The sequence below is a fragment of the Papio anubis genome, chromosome 18, assembly GCF_008728515.1.
Source record: "Papio anubis isolate 15944 chromosome 18, Panubis1.0, whole genome shotgun sequence".
Classification (NCBI taxonomy): domain Eukaryota; kingdom Metazoa; phylum Chordata; class Mammalia; order Primates; family Cercopithecidae; genus Papio; species Papio anubis.
The window spans coordinates 28,048,898-28,071,578 of record NC_044993.1 but is presented as its reverse complement, the minus strand read 5'-3'; the positions used below and the strand labels follow the sequence as shown (position 1 = coordinate 28,071,578).

General features: G+C 36.8%; 1 protein-coding gene across 3 annotated transcripts in view; it reads right to left on the bottom strand.

Annotated features, from left to right (window-relative positions):
* CDH8 (cadherin 8) overlaps positions 1–22,681 on the bottom strand; it is a 410,980-nt gene that overhangs the window by 165,655 nt on the left and 222,644 nt on the right. For all 3 annotated transcript variants that reach the window (XM_031658175.1, XM_031658177.1, XM_031658176.1), the window contains exon 8: positions 5,546–5,682. In XM_031658175.1, coding sequence (XP_031514035.1) covers positions 5,546–5,682 — 137 coding nt within the window. The remainder of the gene's footprint in view (positions 1–5,545; positions 5,683–22,681) is intronic.

The window sequence follows — 22,681 nt, the reverse complement described above, 5'->3', positions numbered from 1 at the left end:
GGAGGCACTTAACACTCCACTGTCAAACACTGTATATTCAACAAGACAGAAGGTTAAATAAGGATATCCAGGAATTGGAATCATCTTGCAGCAAGCAGACCTCCATAGACATCTATATAGAACTTCTCCACCCCAAATCAGCTGTAGCCATACATTCTTCTCGAAGCACCACATCGTATTCTACTCCAAAATTGAATTCATATAATTGGAAGTAAAGCACCTCAAAGCAAAATGTACAAGAAATGAAACAAGTGGGCCAAACTGGTTCCCTCAGACCACAGTGCAATCAAACTAGAACTCAGGATCAAGAAACTCAATCAAACCAAGCCAACCATGTGTGAAACTGAAACAACCTGCCCCTGAAATACCACGGGCACTATAAACGAACAGAAATAAAAGATGTTCTTTTGAAACCAATGAGAACAAAGATACAACATACTTATAAACTCTAACATTAAGACATTTAAAGCAGAGTGGAAATTTAGAGTAGCACTGTAATGCCTGGCTGAAGTGCAGGAAAGATCAAAAATTGCCCCTAATGTGAACAAGAATTAAAAGAACTAGAGAAGTACAGCCATCCGCTAGTAGGACAAGTAAAAGAAATAACTACAGATCAGAGCAGAAACTGAAGGAGATAGAGACACAAAACCCAAAAAAACTGCAATGAATCCAGGAGCGGTTTTGAAAGATCAACAAAATTGATTGGTGACCACTCAGGCAAGATCTGACAAGAAGAAGAAAAGAGAGAAGAATCAAATCGACGAATTAAAAGTTCAGATAAAGGGACATCACCACCCACCCCACAGAAATACAAACTACCATCAGAGAATAAACACCTCTCACGCGAAATAAACTGGAAACCTAGGGAAGAAATTTTGGATACTTCCATACCGCAACTCCCAAGACTAAACCATGAACTCCTGAATAGACCACCAGTAGGTGCTCTGGAAATTGAGGCAATAAATTAATAGCCTACCAAACTATGTCCAGGACCAGATATCTCACAGCTGAATTCTACCTGTGAGGCATGCAGGAGTTGGTACCATTCCTTCTAAAACTATTCCTTCCAATCAATATTAATAGAAAAAAGAGGGAATCCTCCCTAACTCATTCTCTTGTATATAATGTCATCATCCCATGTCAAAGTCCCTCGGTAGAGACATTGGTCAAAAGAGACTCTAACCATGTCCCCCATGAACATCGATGCAAAAATCCTCACAAAATACTGGCAAACCGGATTCAACAACACACGCCATCCACCATGATTGAAGCGGTCATCCTGTGGGATGCAAGGCTGGTTCAACATTCTGTGAATCACAAACAGCACCCAGCATATGCAAACAGAACCAAAGATAAGAACCACATGATTATCTCTTCTAATAGATGCAGAAAGGCTTTTGACAAAATTCAACAGCCCTTCATGCTAAAACGCTTTCAATAAAATCTGCCACAGGTACTGATGGAACGCATTCTAAAATAATAAGAGCTATTTATGACGTTCCAGCCGCCGTTTCTCATACTGAGTTTCAAAACCGAAGTACCTCGAAAACTGGTACAATATATCTCACCACTTCTATTCAACATAGTGTTGGAAGTTCTGGCTAGGCAATTAGGGCAAGAGAAAGAAATCGTGGTATCCCAGCGGGGAGCAAGAAGAAGTCAAAATTGCTGTCCTCGGTTTGCAGATGCCGATGTTTGTTCTGTGGCCTGAAACCCCAACACCAGCCGCCCAAAATTCCTTAAGCTGATAAACAACTTCAGCAAAGTCTTCAGGATACAAAATTAATGTGCAAAATCATGCTACCTACGTTCCAAATGCACAAACACAGAGCCAACTAAGAATGAACTTCCATTCACACTGCTTCAAAGAGAATCAAATTACCTAGAACTTAAATCCTACAAGGGATGTAAAGGACCTCCAAGGAGAACTTACAAACCACTGCTCAGTGAAACAAAAGAGGACACAAACAAATGGAAGAACATACCATGCCTGCGGATAGGAAGAATCAATATCGTGTTTACGCCACGCCCAAGGTAATTTATAGATTCAATGCCATCCCTACTGCTTACCAATGAGTTCTTCTACAGAATTGGAAAAACTGCTTTAAAGCCCTGAACCAAAGCATCTTCGCGATCTTACACAACTTCTGTAAGTCAAAAGAACAAAGCTGGAGGTATCACGCCACCTGACTTCAACGTCGCGCCATGTAGTAACTTTAAAAACAGCATGGTGGTAATTGGTACCAAACAGAGATATAGACCAATGAACAGAATATCCCCTGTGAAACAAATACCACATCTACAGCCATCTTGATCTTGATAAACCCGGAGAAAACTGAAGAAATGGCAGTGACCCCTGGGCTGGGTCAAAATGAAAATTGGCAGAAAGCCAGAAACCGGGATCCTTTTTCCCTACCTCTATAACAAAACACCAAGATGCATCAGAGACCAAACAATCAATACCATAAAAAATCCTGATTAAAACCGGTAGTACCATCTGTGACATAGGGCATAAGTAAAGACTTATGTCTAAAACACTAAAAAGCAACGGCAGCAAAGCAAAATTGACAAATGGATCCTATTAAACTAAAGAGCTTCGTACAGCAAAGAAACTACCTATCAGAGGAATTGAGGGTGCAATCCCGGCAGAATGGCAATTTTCGGTCACCATCTGGATTAGCGGCGATCCAGGAGAACCAGCAAACCCCAAACGTACCCGTACAAAACAAACAACTCAACGCGGCGCGATGACGAACAGAGATTTCGTAAGAAGATAGATTCAGGCATAGCCAGATATATGAAAAGTCACCGCAAATACCTGCGGAGAAATGCAAACCGGCAGCACCATACCATCTCACCGTCGAAGAAACACTTTACCCGCCGTCGGTTACCGAAAGCCATATGACGTGAGCAGCGCACGTTTGCGAAAACCGCCCAAACCAATATGGAAAACAGCACGGTTCCCTGCTGATCCAGGAACTAGATGTACCGTATCCAACATCCCACGGTTCTATTGTCGTTCCTGGGATTATAAATTATGCTGTTGTTTAAAGATTACTACCACGGCTTTCGCGCACCACCCGCCGCTTTAAAGATTCTGTAAAATCAAACCCCAACCACGCCATATCTGACTGGAAAACGTACCGAAACGCCTGTTTCAAGTCCTCAGCGCATTTTAGCTTGGAAACCATCATTCTTAGCGTTAAAATCCGGAACGTCGTGCCAGCAGGAAACAAACAACTCATGCCCGCAACTCATAGGTGGGAACTGAACGGCATCTACTGGTTCCAGAAGGGGAAACATCACACAATCGGGCTTCCATCGCGAGGAGGGATTAATTGTGGTAGCACCGATGGGAACGATGATGAAGTAGTGAGACCACGAAAATGCATATGAGCAACAACCTGGCACATAAAATCTTACAATCCTTAGTGATAATAATAATAAAACAAATTAAAAATAAATGAAATTAAATAAATGAATAAATAAATAAAAAAGAAAAAAAAAAGGTAACATCAATTAAGTTTAACTCTACTAGATTGTGTTTTCAGTATACGAGAAAATTCTTTAAAAGTAGTTACTGACTATACACATTAAAGAAGACTGTTTTTTTGAGTTTTTTATAAAGCCTTAAATCATATAAATAGATACAGCTTTTCTGAGAAGCTTAAGGTGATAATCAGGCTTCAACATGGTAAATTATTAAAAAATTATGTCTACATCTTTCTAAATGAGGTTGACACTTCTAATAAACCAAAATCACCAGATGGCATGCTTTATTTGCTTCTTCTCTTCATGCTACAAGGGGAAACTACCATCAGGTTAAGACACTAGGGAAGAAAATACTACTCCTAAGGCAGGAAAAACACCAAAGTTTCCAAAGCTCTGTCTCTATCCAGAGCCAGAGTTTGGTAGCGTGGAAACTACATATCAACTTGACTTCGTGTTCTCTGACTGCACTCAAGGCTGCTATAAGAAACAAACATTCTTCGCTCTTGAATTTTCACTGTTTCACACAAGAGTTCTTTTTATAAGGCTTGGTAGAGGACATTTTCCTCACATCACAAAACCAGAAAAAAAAAAAAAAGTTTGTCTCCTGAACACACGGATTACTCTTTTTTTAATACAAATAAATTAATCATTTTTCACAGAAATATTTCCCCTGTTTTCACATTAGCTGCCAGAGAGTAGAGTGGATTTTAGGGCACATTTCCTATAATTATCATCTATATTTCTCTATATGGTATGTGTGCCCATGAATCTTTCTTAACATTGATTTTTATTTTCTTTTTCAAATTCCTTTTACCCCAACTCTCTTGGAATTTATTGTCTCTGAATTTGTGTACAACTTCGAAGGACTCATCCAGTCCTTTATAAAAAGAAGATATTCGGATGATAAGAAACATGTATTTTGCTAGGAAGTAAAATGAACATCACGTCCCTTTTCCATATTTTTGTGTGACGAAAGTTGATAAAGTAGATGTAAGCTCTCAAAGACAGTGTGGCACCAAATTTCACCATATAGCTATTGTTTAGAGACTCCATCATAGTTTTATCAAGTGCAAAGAAGAAAAAAAAATAAAATAAAAAGATTAACATGTTATTTTAACAACCCTAGACTCTCCTCCCCTATAATAAAATAACTCAAATGTTTTCACAAAATTTATGAAAAAGATTACATTGAATTTATATTGGTATAATTTTAAACATTCCATGATTACTGTGTAAAATACATTAGATTGTAAAAAACAAAACAAAATATTATCTATAATCTCTCCTACCCAAAATAATATTGATAAAGCTTCCGTCTATATTTTCCACATGTATGTGTGCATATGTATGATTTAAATATGTAATTGTTTCTATACTGTATGTACTATACTATATGTATATGTGTGTCCATTTATTTAAATTATAATGTACAGTTCTTGACTTTTTTCACATACTTTTTTTTTTTATTTTTCTGAGACAGAGTCTTGCTCTGTCGCCCAGGCTGGAGTGCAGTGGTGCAATCTCGGCTCACTTCAAGCTCCGCTTCCCTGGTTCATGCCATTCTCCTGCCTAAACCTCCCGAGTAGCTGGGACTACAGGCACCCGCCACCACGCTGACTTAATTTTTCTGTATTTTTAGTAGAGAAGGGGTTTCACCGTGTTAGCCAGGAAGGTCTCGAACTCCTGACCTCATGATCCACCTGCCTCGGCCTCCCAAAGTGCTGGGATTACAGGCGTGAGCCACCGTGCCCAGCTATCCACTGTTTTATACTAAATCTTTTCCTTTTACTTTAAAATGCAAAACAGTGTTTTTAATGGCTGAATAACGGATATAAGAATGTTTCCTTCTCACATATCCTGAAACATTTCAGTAATTCACCACGGTGTAAGTTATTTTGTGTTGAGATGATACATTCAAAGGCTCCTTGGGAACAATAAACTAAGTTCCAATGGCAAGGTATCTAACAGAAACAGGGGCTGCTTATCACATTATTAATAGGCATAAATTGAACTCAGTCACACAAGGAAGAAATGAACAAACCCAGGCACTTACTAATCTCAGTAGCAATGATTGTTATGTTGTGCCATACACTTAATTCTCTGTCAAGTGGTGTTGCCAGCGTTATCTTCCCATCGTCTGCGTTAATGTTGAACTGCCTCTCCAGGTCAGTGTGCCGGTCGATGGAAAACCTACAAAACAGACACATCTGTAATCTACTTCAATGTTTATATGATCCATACATTCCACAGCAGACCTTTAGTAATCCTTGGAGAGCCATAGTTGTGAAGTCAAATGAATTGGGAAACTCAGTGGCATCATAATGTATAAAACAAAATGACTGAATGAGGCACAAGAAACTTAATAATTATTGTCCAAGGAGCAATTAGCTACATATGCAACATGTAGGTCATAAACTGCCATCAGTTTCAATAGATAGCATCTTCAAAAATGGATGCTGATGAAGAGTTAATTGGACAATCCATCACATTTATTGGACAGCTTATGATAATTAGCAGTTGCCACGAAATATCATATAAAACAATGAATTCAAGCCCAAAGCAGGATGGCACTAGGCAACATGTTACGTATGTCCATTCAAATAAAATAAGTATTTTGTTAAACTTTCATTTGACTGTACTGAATTTATGGGATTTCATTTTGTTGGTGGCGGTGGTTGTTTGTTTTGTTTTGTTTTGTTTTCATTTTAAGTGTGTATTTAGGTTTTCTATTAATCTCAGTCCATAGAAATTGGATAGTTGTTGATTCCATGGTTGTTTTTAAATAGTTGTTTATTCTATAGTTAATGTTTTTTAAAAGTTAGAATCTATATTTTAACATATTTAAACACTACAGTCTACTAAATTAAGAATTTCAAATGGACATATTAGTAGTTCTTTTATCAAGCAAACTCGTTCAGATAAGAAAATACGTGAGATGTGTGGTGTCTAGAGCAAACTGCTTCTCAGGACCACTAAGTATCAGGGTAGTATCAAGACAAAGAAAAGAAATTATTTTCTCATGACATTTATTAATACCTTTTTTATACACCAAGATTAGTTTCCTGGCTATGGAATGCTGGACCCAATAATCTTTACGTTTTAAAGACTACAAGGCAGACTTAGAAAGATTGGCCCATAAATAAGCAGTGATGCACTAAAACAGGATAGGATGGAGGCCCAAAGAAAGATGTATGCAATTGCATTTCAGGAAGAAAGACTGAAGAAGGCCTTCATGATTAAGTGAATGGCTTAGGAAGTGCACATGAAATCTCTCTATTCATTGATACTCATTAAACTCAAATTTGAAGCATGGTCCATGCCAGTTAACACTGAGCATATTTCTTATACATGTTCTTTATAGATACTTATTATATGACAAAAAATAAGACTATGCCATTATAAGAAAATAAAAAAGTAAATTTTCCATAATCCTCCAACTATAATTTTGCAGTTAACATTTTAGTAGAGTTCATTGAAAACATTTTATATGTATGTATATGAATATGCATCTACCAATTTATATCTATACCTACCTATAAAGATGGCTAGATAAATAACCTATACAGCAAGTTACTAGTTAGATAGTTGGATAGGTATAGATAGATATATGAATGGATTTTTCCTTCTCCTTTTAGCTATTTCTTTTTCACTAGAGAAGGTATGCATATCATTTATACTAGATTCAAAGGCCATTGTAAAAAGACCTTCTTGTTAAATCCTGCCCACCAAAGAAAAGCATAATTAAAAGATATGGAATAATAGTTAAAATGATTTAATTTTATTGACAATTGTGTATTGAGAAATCATTTGAAAAAAATTATTATAAAATGACATAATAACTGCCCATTTAGTAATGACTTAACTACAAATAAAAACTAAGACACTGACTTGTACCTATACACTAGGCATCTACAAATCACTCCCATCCCCAATCCCCAGGATACTGGAGAAATTCAGAGAGAATTTAAGAACTGAGAGACAGGTGAATTAACAGTGCTTTCAACAAAATCCTGAACATGAGGATGTGTTTACTGCAAAGTGTTTAAATGTGTTGTATTATGGAAAGAAGACCAAAAGCCGTTTTCCTGGGGAATAATGATGGTTGATTCAACCAATGATATTCCAAGTTTAACTGTAAAATAACTAAACAGACATGTGTTTTGCTTCAGATATCATGTACACTCTGACTCTTAAAAGAGCTAAAAAATGTCCAGAGGATTAATTATCACTTTCTGCATTATATTCATAAATAAACTTTGCAGGCATTTCTGGTTCTAGTAATTTTATTATCTCACTGCCGATATTTCACACATCCATGCGTCAACCAATTTCCCAGAGGCCACAGTAAACAAGAATCAGTCTAATCACTGATACTCATGAATCCCAAATCAGAAACACATTCCATGGCTATTTGGTTGCTGTCCAGTAATTGCCTAGAATTTCTAGCCCCAAGGAAGCAATGGGAGCAACAACGGGGTATTTGGAAGTTGGCATAAAAAAAAAATGTTGCTGTTTGTTAATCCCTTATTCAGATATGTGTCATGCAGAACTCAGATTTGGAGCAAATTATATCTCTATTACTTATGTATTGCTGTTTCTGGGATAATTAGTAAATTCACTGAGCCTCAATTTATTTGCTGGTGAAATAAGAATTATTTATATCCCAGAAACAGTTGTGAAGACTAAAAACAAAGCTTAAATCAATCTCTGGCACTTAGTATGTACTAAAAACAGGCTCATCATCATCGTCATCATCTTCATCTCTCATGAAATGATGTATTAATAAACTTCCCTATTTAGAAGGTAGCAAAGAATGCCCCTTCCTTAGCAATTTATAAATGGCAGAAAACTTAAAAAAAAAGAAGTGTGTTATTTAACTCCTATAACTCTAACAAAGGCAGAGATATTTTTCTCATTTTTTAAAGTTCCAGCTCATGACAGACTTTATGGGGTGAGTCACAGGAATTTATAAAATAGTCTATAAATACAGCCCTTTAGTGAGATCAGAGGTAGGAATGTCATAATATTACCAGATTACACAATAGAAGGAACTTGATGGGAAATAAATGACTTGGTTTAAAATTCACTTTAAAGTCTACCTCAACTATTTTGGAAAACTCCTACTGCTTCTATAGAAATTTCACACATTTTATTGCCTAGTAGACTTTATGATAACAGCTCCCAAGAATGACTAAACAGCACAAAAATTCTGACTCAACGTTTTGGTCAACAAGCATGCATGAAACACCAAATTTGTACCAAGCACAGTGCTAGATTCCTTTTCCTTCTCCCACCCTTCTTTTCTTGGTTTCTTATATAATGAATAACAGAAAAATAAAACTCTTAAGAGACTAGGACATTTTAGGTAACACAACTGTTAAAACAGCGGAACCAGAATGAATACTCACATCTGAGTCATTGTGAAGTCCATGTATATACCAACCACATAAAGGGCTTATCTTATTCATGCATAAAATGGGGATAGTAATAGTCCCTGGCTAACAAGATTGCTGTGAAGATCACATGAGATGATAGGTGTGGCACACTTCACCAACATGTGTGTGCTGACACTGTGACACAGTGTGAAGGGCTCTCATATCATTTGTATCATGGTGACATCCTTGAATGCCTACACATGTACTCAATTTTCTGAACTCCAAACTGAGACACAACATTCTATTATTTGAATGTTTGTGTGCTTCCCAAAATACGTATGTTGAATCCTAACTCCCAAGGTGATCGCGTTAGAAGGTGGGCCTTTCAGGAGGTGATTAGGATGTGAAGCCCTCACAAATGAAATTAGTTTCCTTATAAAAAAGACCCCAGGGATCTAGCAAGCCCCCTTCCTCCACTGTGAGGACACAGTGAGAAGTTGATTGTCTGCAACCCAGAAGCGGGCCCTTACCAGAATCCGATCACACTGGCATGCTAATCTTGGACTTCCCAACCTTCAGAATTTCGATTAATTCATTTCTTTGTTTTAACTTTATTTTAAGTTCAGAGTTACATGTGCAGGATGTGCAGGTTTGTTACATAGGTAAACGTGTGTCATGGGGGTTTATTGTACAGATTATTTCATCACCCAGGTCTTAAGCCTAGTATCCATTGGTTATTTTTTCTGATCCTCTCCCTCTTCCCTCCCTCTGCCCTCTAGCCAGCCCCAGTGTTCCCCTTTATGTGTCCATATGTCTCATCATTTAGTTCCCTGTTATAAGTGAGAACATGTGGTATTTGGATTTATGTTCCTGAATTAGTTTGCTAAGGATAATGGCCTCCAGCTCCATCCATGTCTCTGCAAAGGACATGATCTCATTCTTTTTTATGGCTGCATAGTATTCCATGGTAGATGTGTGCCACATTTTCCTTATCCAGTCTATTGTTGATGGGCATTTCAGTTGATTCCATCTCTTTGGTATTGTGAATAGTGCTGCAATTAACCTATGCACGCATGTGTCTTTATAACAGAATGATTTATATTCTTTTGGGTATATACCCAGTAATGGAATGGCTGGGTCAAATGCTATTTCTGTCTCTAGGTAACTGAGGAATCACCACACTGCCTTCCACAATGGTTGAACTAATTCATATTCCCACCAACAGAAGAAATTATTTTCTATATGGTTTATAAGCCATCCAGTCTATTTTATATTTTGCATATTGTATAGAAGCCCAAATGGACTATAAAACAGAGTATAACAAGTGATTATTTTTCTTGTTTTGGAATATACTGATTTGAACATATCTTAGACATCTAATATTAAAATACAATGTCCAAGTAAAGATGATTTACTGAATAAGATGATAAGAATTTAGACCTTCCCTGAAAGCCAAAGAATAAAAGCTTCCATCTCCCAAGTTCTTTATAGGCCTATGGATAAACTTTAAATCCACCTTCATTTTCTCACAAACTCTGCTCTGCTGCTTGAAGACATGACCTGGATTTCTGTGTGTTTCTTTAGGCTGCCAGGAGAGTCTTAGTCCATAGGCCATTCACACACTCATAGGCTCCTCACAAAAAAACATGGGTCCTCAGTCTGTTAGCCTGAGTTCTCATCTTAGTCTCATTACTAGCATATACGTGATTTAATCTTGTTATTACTGATCCCTCATCTGTAAAATGGGGATTATAACATGATTTATGAACTTTAAATGAGGTAATGCTTATAAAATACTTATTACAGGTCTGACACTAAAACAAAAGCTCAATAAACATGTATTTTGAAAGCTTTAGTGTTAGCATTATTTATAAGGAAAAGACAGTAAGATTTCTATTGATGATTCCCTGACTTTTTCTAAGGTCCAAGGTAGTTTTTCTTTCACTCTATTTCTCTGTCCTTAAAGAAGTTCATCTGGGTCTTAATGTTAGTGGAAGCAGGAAAATAGAGGAATTTGGGTTAAGTGATGGAAGATGAAGTTGGGAAGGGAGAATAAATAGGAACCAATCTCTGCATTTCTGGTACCAGTATTTTTTTTCCATCAACTTTTCTAACCAAAATCTCTGTCCTGAACTGATCATTGAAGAGTCAAAGGTTTATTAGGTTGATTTTTGTATTCATATTGAGTACTCTATAAGTCTTTAATCTTAGTTATAAGATTAATCACAAAATCAGAAAGGATGCCATTTTTGGAATGCTCTCAGCAAATGCTGTCCCAATCACCCTCCTCCCCACCCCCATGCCACAGCTATGCCAACCCCATCTCTAGCTGCAAAGATTCAGTCTGCTTTTTTCTGGTCCTCACAGCTGCCACCATACACTCCACCATTTTAATTACTCCCCTCTCTTCCTGCTCATTTCACTGTGTGATAAAACTGTAGCATCAATAAAGGACAACACTTCATTATAAAACTCTGATATAGGCCCTTTCCTTAAGCCAAGTCACAGAAAATACTTAAAAAAAAAAGAGTGGGTTAAAAATATCAACTCTAGGGTAATGGCTTAAATTTCAGAATTCAAGGTATCTGTATCATGTAATTTCTCAGGCATCATGATTTGGGGTGGAAACCTCAGAAGCAGACCCTCAAGCCACTTTGTTTTCCTGTGACTCGCAGCATCCTTCTGAGTGGCACCACATAAAATAGAATAAAAACAACCTGAGAAGCCAGAGAGTCTTCAGTGGAATCTAACCTGGGGGAATAACATTGAAACTCTCAGGTTGGTGCAAAGCTAATTGTGGTTTTTGCCATCTCTTAATCTCAGATGTTCATCTATAAATAGGAGAAAATGTCTACTTCACAAGGATTGCTTTGCAGTAAATGAGTTGATAAATGATTCACATTAGATACAAAAATAAATACATATAAATGATGAGCCAATTCTTTAATCTGTAAGAGTTCTCTTAAAGTCCAAATTGACTATGGAGATGAATATCAAAAAATGAAAAGAAATAAATAAGAACTACTAGTCACATGTTTTAGTAGCTTCGGGAAAGACAAGATTCTTTATGTGACACTAAAGAAGTATTTCCAAATTCTTCGTGGTGTTTGTCTATACCAGAGTTTACTATTTTCAAAATATCTGTTACTATAGGTATCTCCATAGAGCATAGACTTAAAGAGATGAGAAGCTATATTGGTTTTCCTTGCTCACATCTTACCTACAGGAGCCTTTTATACCTGGCCCTAGAGTTTGCTGGTTGACCCTTTCTTAAAGATTTTCTCTCCCATGTTTGTATAAACATTTGCCTGACCTTTGCTCTTTAAGCACAAAGAAAGAATGTTTGATTCATATAGCGTCGCATAATTATTGACGTTACTCAAAAAGGCTTGCTAGAAGGACGTATTATTAAGCATGGAATATTATTTTGTGTGAAATATAGTACTAAAAATATGAGGAAAAGGAATAGATGGGAGAGAAAAAGAGAAATAAAAAAAGGAATAGATCAGAGAGAAAAAGAGAAAGAAAAACATTAATTTGGATCCTTTTCATATTGAAAAGCGCAATGAGTTTTACTTTAGGTTTAAAGAAAATCTAGTATTTTTATCTTTAGAATTGAAGTTTCTGTTCTAATTTGTTGAGAATTGTGCATGTATTGGATTTGCTGCTCATTTGCAGAATTATTTGAAATGCTTTCGACAGAAGAGCTAGTTTTGAGAAGAATAGCATGCACATTGGAGAGTCATCTTCCTGCCACAGTAAGAAGAAACTTCTCATTAACACAATGGGAGGTGGCATGTGAGAAAATGGCCTCCTTGGGTCATGTTAATATCAATTCTAAGGAAGGAAGTTTTAGAAATAGACAGTCCCTTTCTACTGCAATAGATACAGTATAGAAACTGCATTGTCCTTGATAACCAATATTCACAAGAGCCTTATTTAAACCTTTTCATTTTTAATCCAACAAGTATCCAGATTGGCTTTTAATATCACCATTCCTCTAATCCACAGTAGTATTTCTTGGAAGTAAATGCTAAGAAATTGATCCCTTTACTTTGTGGAATTGAGGATAAAAATTCAAGAAAATTCCTAATGGCTTAGCACCTGGTTCAAAGACGGTAATTTAATACACAGCACACTAACCACAGACACAAGTTGATGTCACCAGTTCATTCAATTCAGAGTAGCTTGCAGAGATCAACAGTAAATTTAAGAAAATACACCGGTGTAGTGGTTGGCAATAAGTCAAAATGGCCAACTGAATATTATTGCCTTGGGGAAATAACATACTTTTGCATTGCTGCTACTGTTGATATTAAATAGAAACTTTCACCAGAGTAATACATTTCCTCAATTATCACAGCCCAGCTGCATACATTTCATACTGATATTTGGCACAAAAATTCCACCTCTTTGTGTGTGTGTGTGTGTGTGTGTGGACTTACATTAGATTTTTTGTTGTTAACATATATTTATTTAAAGCATCTCCTACCTCCTTTCAGTCAACCCATACCCAATGCTACATATCCACACAAAGCCTCCATCTCCCACTCTATTACTTTTGTTTTTTTGTAATAAAAACATCAATCTGTGACAATATACACGCAGAACACTTCCAACATTTTCAGAACAGAGTTTCGAATGTCGTGGATCTTTCATTTTTACTCCCTGTGACTCCAGTACAACACGAACAAACTGCAATTAAGTCTGGAATGTACACAGCAGTCATACTGATTACCATAACAGATAAATGAATAATAGGTGAAAAAAGTTATTCTGAACTGTATTCTTTCTACTGCAATTTGTGTGAAACATCTGATGACTTTTCCAGGGACTAACTCTTCTGTTCCTAACTTCTGTGCTATGCCAATTTATGTATCTGCACTTCAATTACCTCATCTAAAAAATGAGAACAATAGGATTGCCTTAAAAGGTTAAGGTACGCCCCAAGTGAGAGTACGCATTCAAGATTTCCTTGTACTTTAAAACGTGGCCTCACAGTGAGTGTTTATCATTACTTGTAGATGACACTGCCAAATATCCAGATTTTTTTAAAACAACAAACATATTTGAAAGATTCTGGTGTGTGGGCTCTACATGGAGAGAGTCATGATTTTGTGATATTTCTACTTGCTATTTGCACCAACAGGATGAAGCAAATTCACTCAACATGATCAACGTATCTTGTACATTATTTAGGGTAAATATAGAAGTCTCAGATTCCAAATCTATGTCAATTCATTTCAGGTCTCATTTCTTCAGTGTGTTTGTGTTGTTTTATAGTTTGTTCCACAAACACTTTCAGAAAATAACATAATAAAACTATAATCACATGTATAATTTTATGTAACACTGGAACAAAAAAAAAAAAAAAAGAAAATGCTCCAGAGTAAACCCCACATTCAGTTTGACTCATGATCAGTTCTTCAATATTTACATAATACTTTTGGAGAAATTTGAACTTTTTTTCCCCTGGAGCCAGGAAAATAATAGTGCATTACTGAGAATTCTAAACGTAATGATGTGGTAACAAAAAATGTAAAAACGGAATGCAGTTTTACACACTGTGAAAGGATTACATTGCAAATTTGATTTTTTATTTAATGTCAACAAAGTTTTAGTGACTGCCCCTTAGTGCCAACTATCATAGAACTATCATGTTTGTATGTGTGCATAATATTAAGAGGAGTGATATGATATAAACTCAGAAGTGACATGATCTAAACCACAGTTGAATTGCATAGAACTTTATATGGTAGTAGAAATATGCTCTGTGTTATCCAGTATGGTAACCACTAACTATATGTGGCTATTTCACCCTAGCTATCTAGCTACTGTAACTGAGAAATCAAAATTTTTATTTTATTTAAATTAATTTTCGGTAACTTCAAATTATTTTTCTGAAATTTCAATGAGCTATATTTGGCTAGTGGCCACAATATTGGGCAGCACAGGTTGAAACTGAGGTAGAAATCATCTTGGCAGCTGTGTGGAGATCAAAGGATAAGAGATGAGCAAATGAGGCTGTTATCACTATTCAAGTTAGAGATGATGGTGTTTGAGCTTAGGAAGTAAAATAAACCAGGCATAGTGATTACTTGAACATGGAAAGCAAAGGAAGTGAAGAGGTCTTGAAAAAACACTCCTATAGCATGTTTGTAACATGTTCAATTAATCTATATTGCTTTTCAAGTTAAAAATAGTTCTGTCTTGTTTTCTTTTACCCATTCCTATGTAATTATTCAAGTACAACAAATGGATCAGAAATATTCACATAAATATTAGCAAAAGATGACTAAATATTTCTAGAAATACATGGAATCTGGAAGTTCTGGTGGCTATCTGAGATTTATCTCTTGTGTGTGCTTCTCTATGACGGGAGGTTACAAGTTATGAGGATAAACTCTCTCACACCAAAGCCCTCCTGATGACCTTGATCCTCACGGCTTACCCCCAGGACACAGGAAGCCCAATCAATTTCTATGAATGTCCACAGGTCCACATTGACCCAGCAATGCCAAGGACAATCTAGAAGTGAAGAGAATCTTTCCCCTCTCTGGAATGACATCTTTTTGGAGCTGTTGATCGTGCCTGTCATACTTCTCTCCACAGGAAATAGAGTCAAGGTTGATAAACACTAATAGATAACAGAATAGAGATGATGAAGTATAGAAAAAGCATCTTACAATGTAACAGTCCAGACCATAGGACCAGATCCAGTATTGATATTTAATAATATATTTAATGCACTTATTGAATCTTTCCTAATTCTTGGCCTTTCTGCTAAATCCTGTATATTAATTTTTCATTTAATCCTTCCTATAATCTAGTGGAGTAGCCCATTATAGACTTTCTTGTCTCTCAATGTTTATAGTTGTAAAATGGGGATAACATGCATTTCCCCTGTCATAAAGTTAGTAAGAGAAACATGTATAATATTTCGACCATAGTATCTGTCACATAATAAACTCTTATTAAATGTTGGAAAGTTATGCAGATGGTGATATTTGATTATATAAGTGGTTTCCATTTTGGTAAAAATCATTTACAATATAGAAAAAAAAATGTTTAAGGAAAGCATGCACACCAAAATTAATTTTTAAAGTACTGTATAACTATGTCAAATTAGGTTTTGTAAAATGTCATAAATGTGTATATAATTTGAAATTTTAATTGGATATTAAGGTTCATTTAGCAAATAATAAGGAGTTTGGAAAATACTGGAAATGAACTGTTGAGCATGATATGGTCTATTAGCTCTTTTTTTTTTTTTTTTTTTCCTTTTTCCCCAAAGACAAGGTCTCCCTCTGTCACCTAAGCTGGAGTACAGTGACACGATCCCAGCTCACTGCCATCTTCACCTGCCAGGATCAAGTGATCCTCTTGCCTCAGCCTCCTGGGTAGCTGAGATTACAGGTATGCACCACCATGCCCAGATATTTCTTTGTATGTTTTATAGATAGGGGGTTTCACCATGTTGCCTAGGCTGGTGGTCTCTCAACCTTAAAACTAGAGATGCATTTATATTCAAATGATGTGCTTGCTTATTTACACACGATATACACTATAGTAATAGGATAAACACATCATTCCAGTGTTCTGCCAGATGTAATTCTTTCTGGGGACAAAAATATTTTTTAAAAAAAATACTTATTCCTAAGCGCAATGTCTACCCACGTGGTTTCACCTGGTCTTGTACAATTAAACAAATGCAAAACCCAAGATCATGTATTTGATGTCCAATAGAGGTTAGCCAGAAATATGTCTTCTTTTGCCATTAAACAGACAATTCTCTTCACCATAGTCTATACCCTGTTCCCCTTCCATACTTGTTCTGTCCAATTTCAGACCCTTGGCTTCGAAAGGGGCTTTAGGTATTTTCCTGAGCTTTGTGCCATTAAATGTATTTTCCATGACTTTGACCCTTTTTAAGGACTTTCATAATTTGTATTCTCCTTTACTATGAAGGTGTGAACCTCAATAGATCATCCCAAACTTGATTTGTCCCCTATTGCCTGTTTCAAAGGCACTTTGGCTAGACCCGTCCCATCCCCCAGGAAGCAGACTTCATACTTATGGGGTAAAGCTAATAAGCCTTTGATAAATGAATGAAAATGGAAGTTCTCCATTTCTACTGTGCTGTCTTCTTAAAATATGCATTACTACATTTTCCTCTGCAACATTAAGTCAAATCTGATTGTCCTTTATCAAAAGCAAAGTTGTATAATACATCATGCCAAATGAGAATGTAGAAATATAAGGAAAAATAAAGGTGCAGTTAAAATGACTCCCATAAATATTTGAACATCAGATAAGGATGTCAATCTCCCTTTGTCATGATGCAAAATAGAGGATTTATTTTGCCTTATGAGTGTAATAATATCAGATATCATGACTCAGCCTACACAAGCATCTTTGTTTCTCTCAGAATATAAGCATTATTATTAAGTTTTGTTCCCTACAGAATACAGAGGCTTCACCAATCAGAAAAAAAGCTGATTTTAAACCCTAGATCAGCACTTTCTTTTTTGTTTCTCTCTCAAGATTCTTGTGCAATTTTTACCACCTTAGATTACTAGTTTTAAAATATTTTACTAATACATGTAATTTGATTATTATTTATAACTAATAGCCAGGTCTAGTATATGACATTGATAATATTTCAGACAGCTTAACTCTCCACTATGAGTTTTGCATCTCAAAACGTGTAACAAATATGTATTTATCCAAGGGAAGACATTGTAGGTTGAGAAGTGTGCCCTGTGCTATCCAATATGGTAACCACTGTGGATTTGGGAGGTAGACAGCTGGTGGTGTGAATTCAGTAAAATTACTTCATTACTACAGAGTTTCAGTGTGCATACGCATTATAGGCATGAAGAACTGCTGTGCAGATTGCCCTTCAAGGGAAGGGTGCCAGAGATGTGAAGGGTGTGGTCAAGAGATAGTCTCCCGCTACCCACTACTTAGGGTCCACCTCTGTTTCAGAAAATTCCCTTTCCAGAGGTTATCTGAAGACTAAGCAAACAGAGGTATAAAGGTCCTACCATTTTGGCATGATGTAGGACTCCTCTGACGAGCAACACTAATTCCAAAGGAACCCACCAGTCTGGGCCAAGGTTTGGCTTGGACTGAGCTGCAGTTTCATTTCACTGTCTGTCTATCATGCTCCTGCTCCTTTCCTTTCACAGGTGGTAATCCCTAGCAAACAGCTTTCATTTCAGACTCCATGTACTTTCAAACCTGTAACATATTTGTTTAATGGGAATAAGAATATGTGTAATTCAGGGAGTTAATGCTACAAATTGTAAATGAAATATACGCAAAAAGAACTGCATTAAAATGCTAAATATGCATGAACAAAGATACATAAAATATTTTTTCATATCCTTTGCTGAAAACCTAGTGTCATACAGAAGAATGCATATTTGAGTTTCATGTACACACTACAAATCTATTCAATGTCAGTTTCTTGTTTTTCCCACTTCGTTCATTTAGGCAGAGAAATGCTACTGAAATCAAAGAATACGCGAAGAGATTAAAGTGCAGAGACTAGGGTTTGGCTAAGGCGGTCGACAGCCTCAATTCCAAACCCTGTATTATAGCCATCACTGAGGACAGAAGAAGAAAAGGAACAGGTGGAAAAAAACCCACAGATTTATAATAAAACCATGAAGGAAACAAATTCCTCACTCTTAGCAGCGAAGCATCACAGTATTTATCAGGGTACCCATTGCATCCTGCATCAGGGTTACGAAAATGTCCTCAAAAGCTACGCTGAGGAAGCCAGCTTTTTCTGGCAGATTCAACATGGGTGCATGCTGTCATGGGTCCATGAGTACTAAGATTCCAAGGGCTCTAAGGCAATGATGGGAATGACAATTCTCATCAAAGGCAGCTGGATCCTAATACAAAAAAAGTTATTTGACTGCTAAAATTTTTTCAATTATTTTGAGAAGTTTATTTCAGGGAGCTTTGAGACAGAGTAAAATCCTGGAATGATATGGGAGCTGACTGTTCAAATTACTGATGGAAACCAAACCTCCATCAGTCTTGTGTAGGGGGTGACAAAGTTTTTTGTAAAGAACGTATTTTAGGTTTTGCAGTCCATAGTGTTTCTAGCACAGCAATTCAACTCTGCAGTTGTAGGGCATAAAAGGATGACGGTGACTGTGGTCCAATAAGACTTTACTAGACCGGGCACAGTGGTAGCTCACGCCTATAATCCTTACACTTTGGGAGGCCAAGGTGGGCGGATCACCTGAGGTCGGGAGTTCAAGGTCAGCCTGACCAACATGGAGAAACCCCATCTCTACTAAAAATACAAAATCAGCCAGGCATGGTGGCCCATGTCTGTAATCCCAGGTACTCGGGAAGCTGAGGCAGGAGAATCGCTTGAACCCGGCAGGTGGAGGCTGTGGTGAGCTGAGATCGAGCCATTGCACTCCAGCCTGGGCAACAAGAGCAAAACGCCATCTCAAAAAAAAAAAAAAAAAAAAGACTTTACAAAAAAATAAAAGAAGTAGCAGGCTGTATTTGGCCCACAGGCTGACCCCTGGCCTAGTGTAATGGAGTCAAAGTATTCACTAACATCATGGACTTTTGTCCCTTTAGTAAGCTCTTTAGAAAGAAACACAGGTGAAGTTCCCACATGTTCTCACTCATAAGTGGGAGTTGAACAATGAGAACACATGGACACAGGGAGGACAACATCACACACCTGTGCCCGTCAAAGGGTCGGGGGCAAGGGGAGGGAGAGCACTATATAGCTAATGCATGCGGAGCTTAAAACCTAGATGATGGGTTGATGGGTGCAGCAAACCACCGTGGCACATGTATACCTATGTAACAAACCTACATGTTCTGCACATATATCCCAGAACTTAAAGTAAAATTTTAAAAAGAAAAGAAAAAAGGTGAAAATTATGCAGTCATAGGCAACACAGTCTATTGGCAGAAAGCGTCATTATATTTTCATTGCTCAGTGCATTGGAATTTAGAGGACAGATCAGGACAGGAGCCTGAGTGCCCTCTTTTACATCAGCATGGTTCTCAGCATACTTTAGATGCTGCGCAGAACAAAACACAAAGTTCCAAAATCGAAGATGCTACTTACATTCTCCCCTCAGAGGGTGCAACTCACTGGTGAAGTCCTATAGCAAAGACCCTGGAATTCAAAGTGACCTGGTCTCCCTATCTTTAGTCCCAGTAGTGATTATTAGAGCTCCATTAGGGAGTCCCTGCCCTTGGAGAAAGACTGTGTATCTATTTTTCAAATTTAAATGGCATAAATGCACTTTTATATCATAAAAAAATGTTTTGGTAAACATTGGTTTGCAGCCTCTGTATGGAAAATTTATAGGAAGATACAATTGTGAGCCAACTGCAAGTGAAGATGCTATTTAGAGCCACACATAATGAAATAAACCCCTTAGTTATGAATCAGTTATTATATTTCACTGAACTCCAACTGTTTCTTTCTCACTGCTTAATTTCATTCTAGCTTTTGTTATTATGCCTAAAGAAACCATTTTAACATTTTCTCGCATGCACGTTGAGTATCAAAAATTCCATCTACAAGTTTTCAGCTTTTTGCCTCTAATTGCTCCACTGGTTGCTCTAACTGCTTTAATAAATAATATTATCTGAGTTCTGCTAGTTCCAGAATTCTAAGGTCCCTGCATCACATATTATTTATTATTCCTCTAAGGAAAAGAAGGAGCCTTTTTTTACCCAAATAATTTCTTTATAGTCAGAGAGGAGAGAGAGAGAGAGACAGAAAATGAAGGGAGAATAAAAATGTGAGAAAACAATAAATAAAATCTACCCTTCAAATTACTACAAGGTTCTCTACAGGGTGAGATATTTTCACTTTAACATTATTGGCATCCTTGGATATCTATGAACTTCTATTCAAAATGCATTAGGAAATATTTTCCTCCATGTGACCTTAAAGCTCTACAATTCTATTTTGTTTACCATTTTCAGATAGCATGTATAAAAGACTAGTTAGATAAGACCGGGCACAGTGGTTCACGCCTGTAATTCCAGAACTTTGGGAGGCCAAGGTGGGCGGATCACGAGGTTAGGAGTTTGAGACCAGCCTGGCCAACATGGTGAAACCACGTCTCTACTAAAAATGCAAAAATTTAGCCAGGTATGGTGGTGCATGCCTGCAGTCCCAGCTACTCAGGGGGCTGAGGCAGAAGAATTTCTTGAACCTGGGAGGCGGAGGTTGTAGTGAGCTGAGATTGTGCCACTGTACTTCAGCCTGGGTGACAGAGTGAGACTCTAGCTCAAAAAAAAAAAAAAAAAAGACTAGTTAGATAACTGTGAAGGGCTTTGGTTTTCTGGGGATATTCAGCCAACAAAGACAGATATTATGTCTTTCTAGAAATTTCTTTACAAAATGTAATAATTGGACAAAACGTCAGTTAAAATATAGATAAATGACTAGATGAATTAATGTAAATGAGTGAACGAATGAGTTTCTGAATATGTGACTTAATGAATTAATTATCGTTAGTTGAATTAGCAGGTATAGTGAGTTTTTTGAAACAGTGTGCTGTTTTCAAATTGGGGACAACCAAATTTTTATCTGGCCATGACAGTGCAAGAATTAAATGAAACAAGTTTTAATTATTTAAAAATACTAGATTATTATACGCCATTGATAGGAATGCGAAATGGTGGAGCTGTTATGGAAAACAGTATGGAAGTTCCTCAAAAACTTAAAAACGGAATCACTATATGATTAAGAAATCTCACTTCTGAGTACTTATCCCAAAGAATCGAAATCAAGATATTAAAAAGATATTAGCACTCCTATGTTCACTGCATTTACAATAGCCAAAATGGGAAAACAACCTAAACATTCATTGATGAACGGATAAAGAAAATGTGGTATAGAGAGATATTGAAACACTATTCAGCCTTTAAAAAGAAGGAGATCCTGCAATACACAACAACATGAATGAATGTTAAGGACAGTCTACTAAGAGAAATAAGTCAGTCACGAAAAGACAAATACTACATGATTCCACTTTTATGAGGTATCTAAAATAGTCAAATCCAAAGAATCAGAGAGAAGGATTGTGGTTGCCAGACACTGGAGAAAAAGAAAATGGGGAATTGCTAATCAATAGTCATAAAATTTTAGTTATGCAAAACAAATAAGTTCTAAAGATGTGCTGTACAATGTCGCACCTATTGTTAATAATACTATACTGTGCACTTAAAACTGTTACAAGATAGTGGATCTCTTATTAAGTGCTCTTAACACACACAAACACACACATCACACACACACGCTCTTCACCAAAAATGAGAGTTACTGCAAGATTGAGGAGGGAATCAATCAAAACACCGTCTACTATCTAAATTAATTCCAAGTTTTCTACAGTATGAAATATTTTCACTTTAGCATCCTTAGATGTCATGAATATAAAGAGTGTTTTCAGGAGAATTGATGATGAACAGCCACCCTGGTAACTCAGGTGAATTATAGAAATGCCAGAATACCAGTAGGAAAAAAAAAAAATGCAATGCTCCTGTGTTGAGTGGGTATTTATATTCAAGAGAGGAATTAGGAAAACACAGCACTGTGGCCACAATGATTATATGCTGACCTCCTACTCTGCCTGCTGAATGGCCATCATTTCCACTTTTAACTTAAGCAGCTCATGCAGCCTCATTCAAGGTGAACACTTGGGAAACAACAGAAAGTTATTTCCTTAGAAACAATCACATCTCAAAGCCACGGTACACCCAATACACACTCGAAATAACTTTATGAGATGAGAAAATAAAATGGG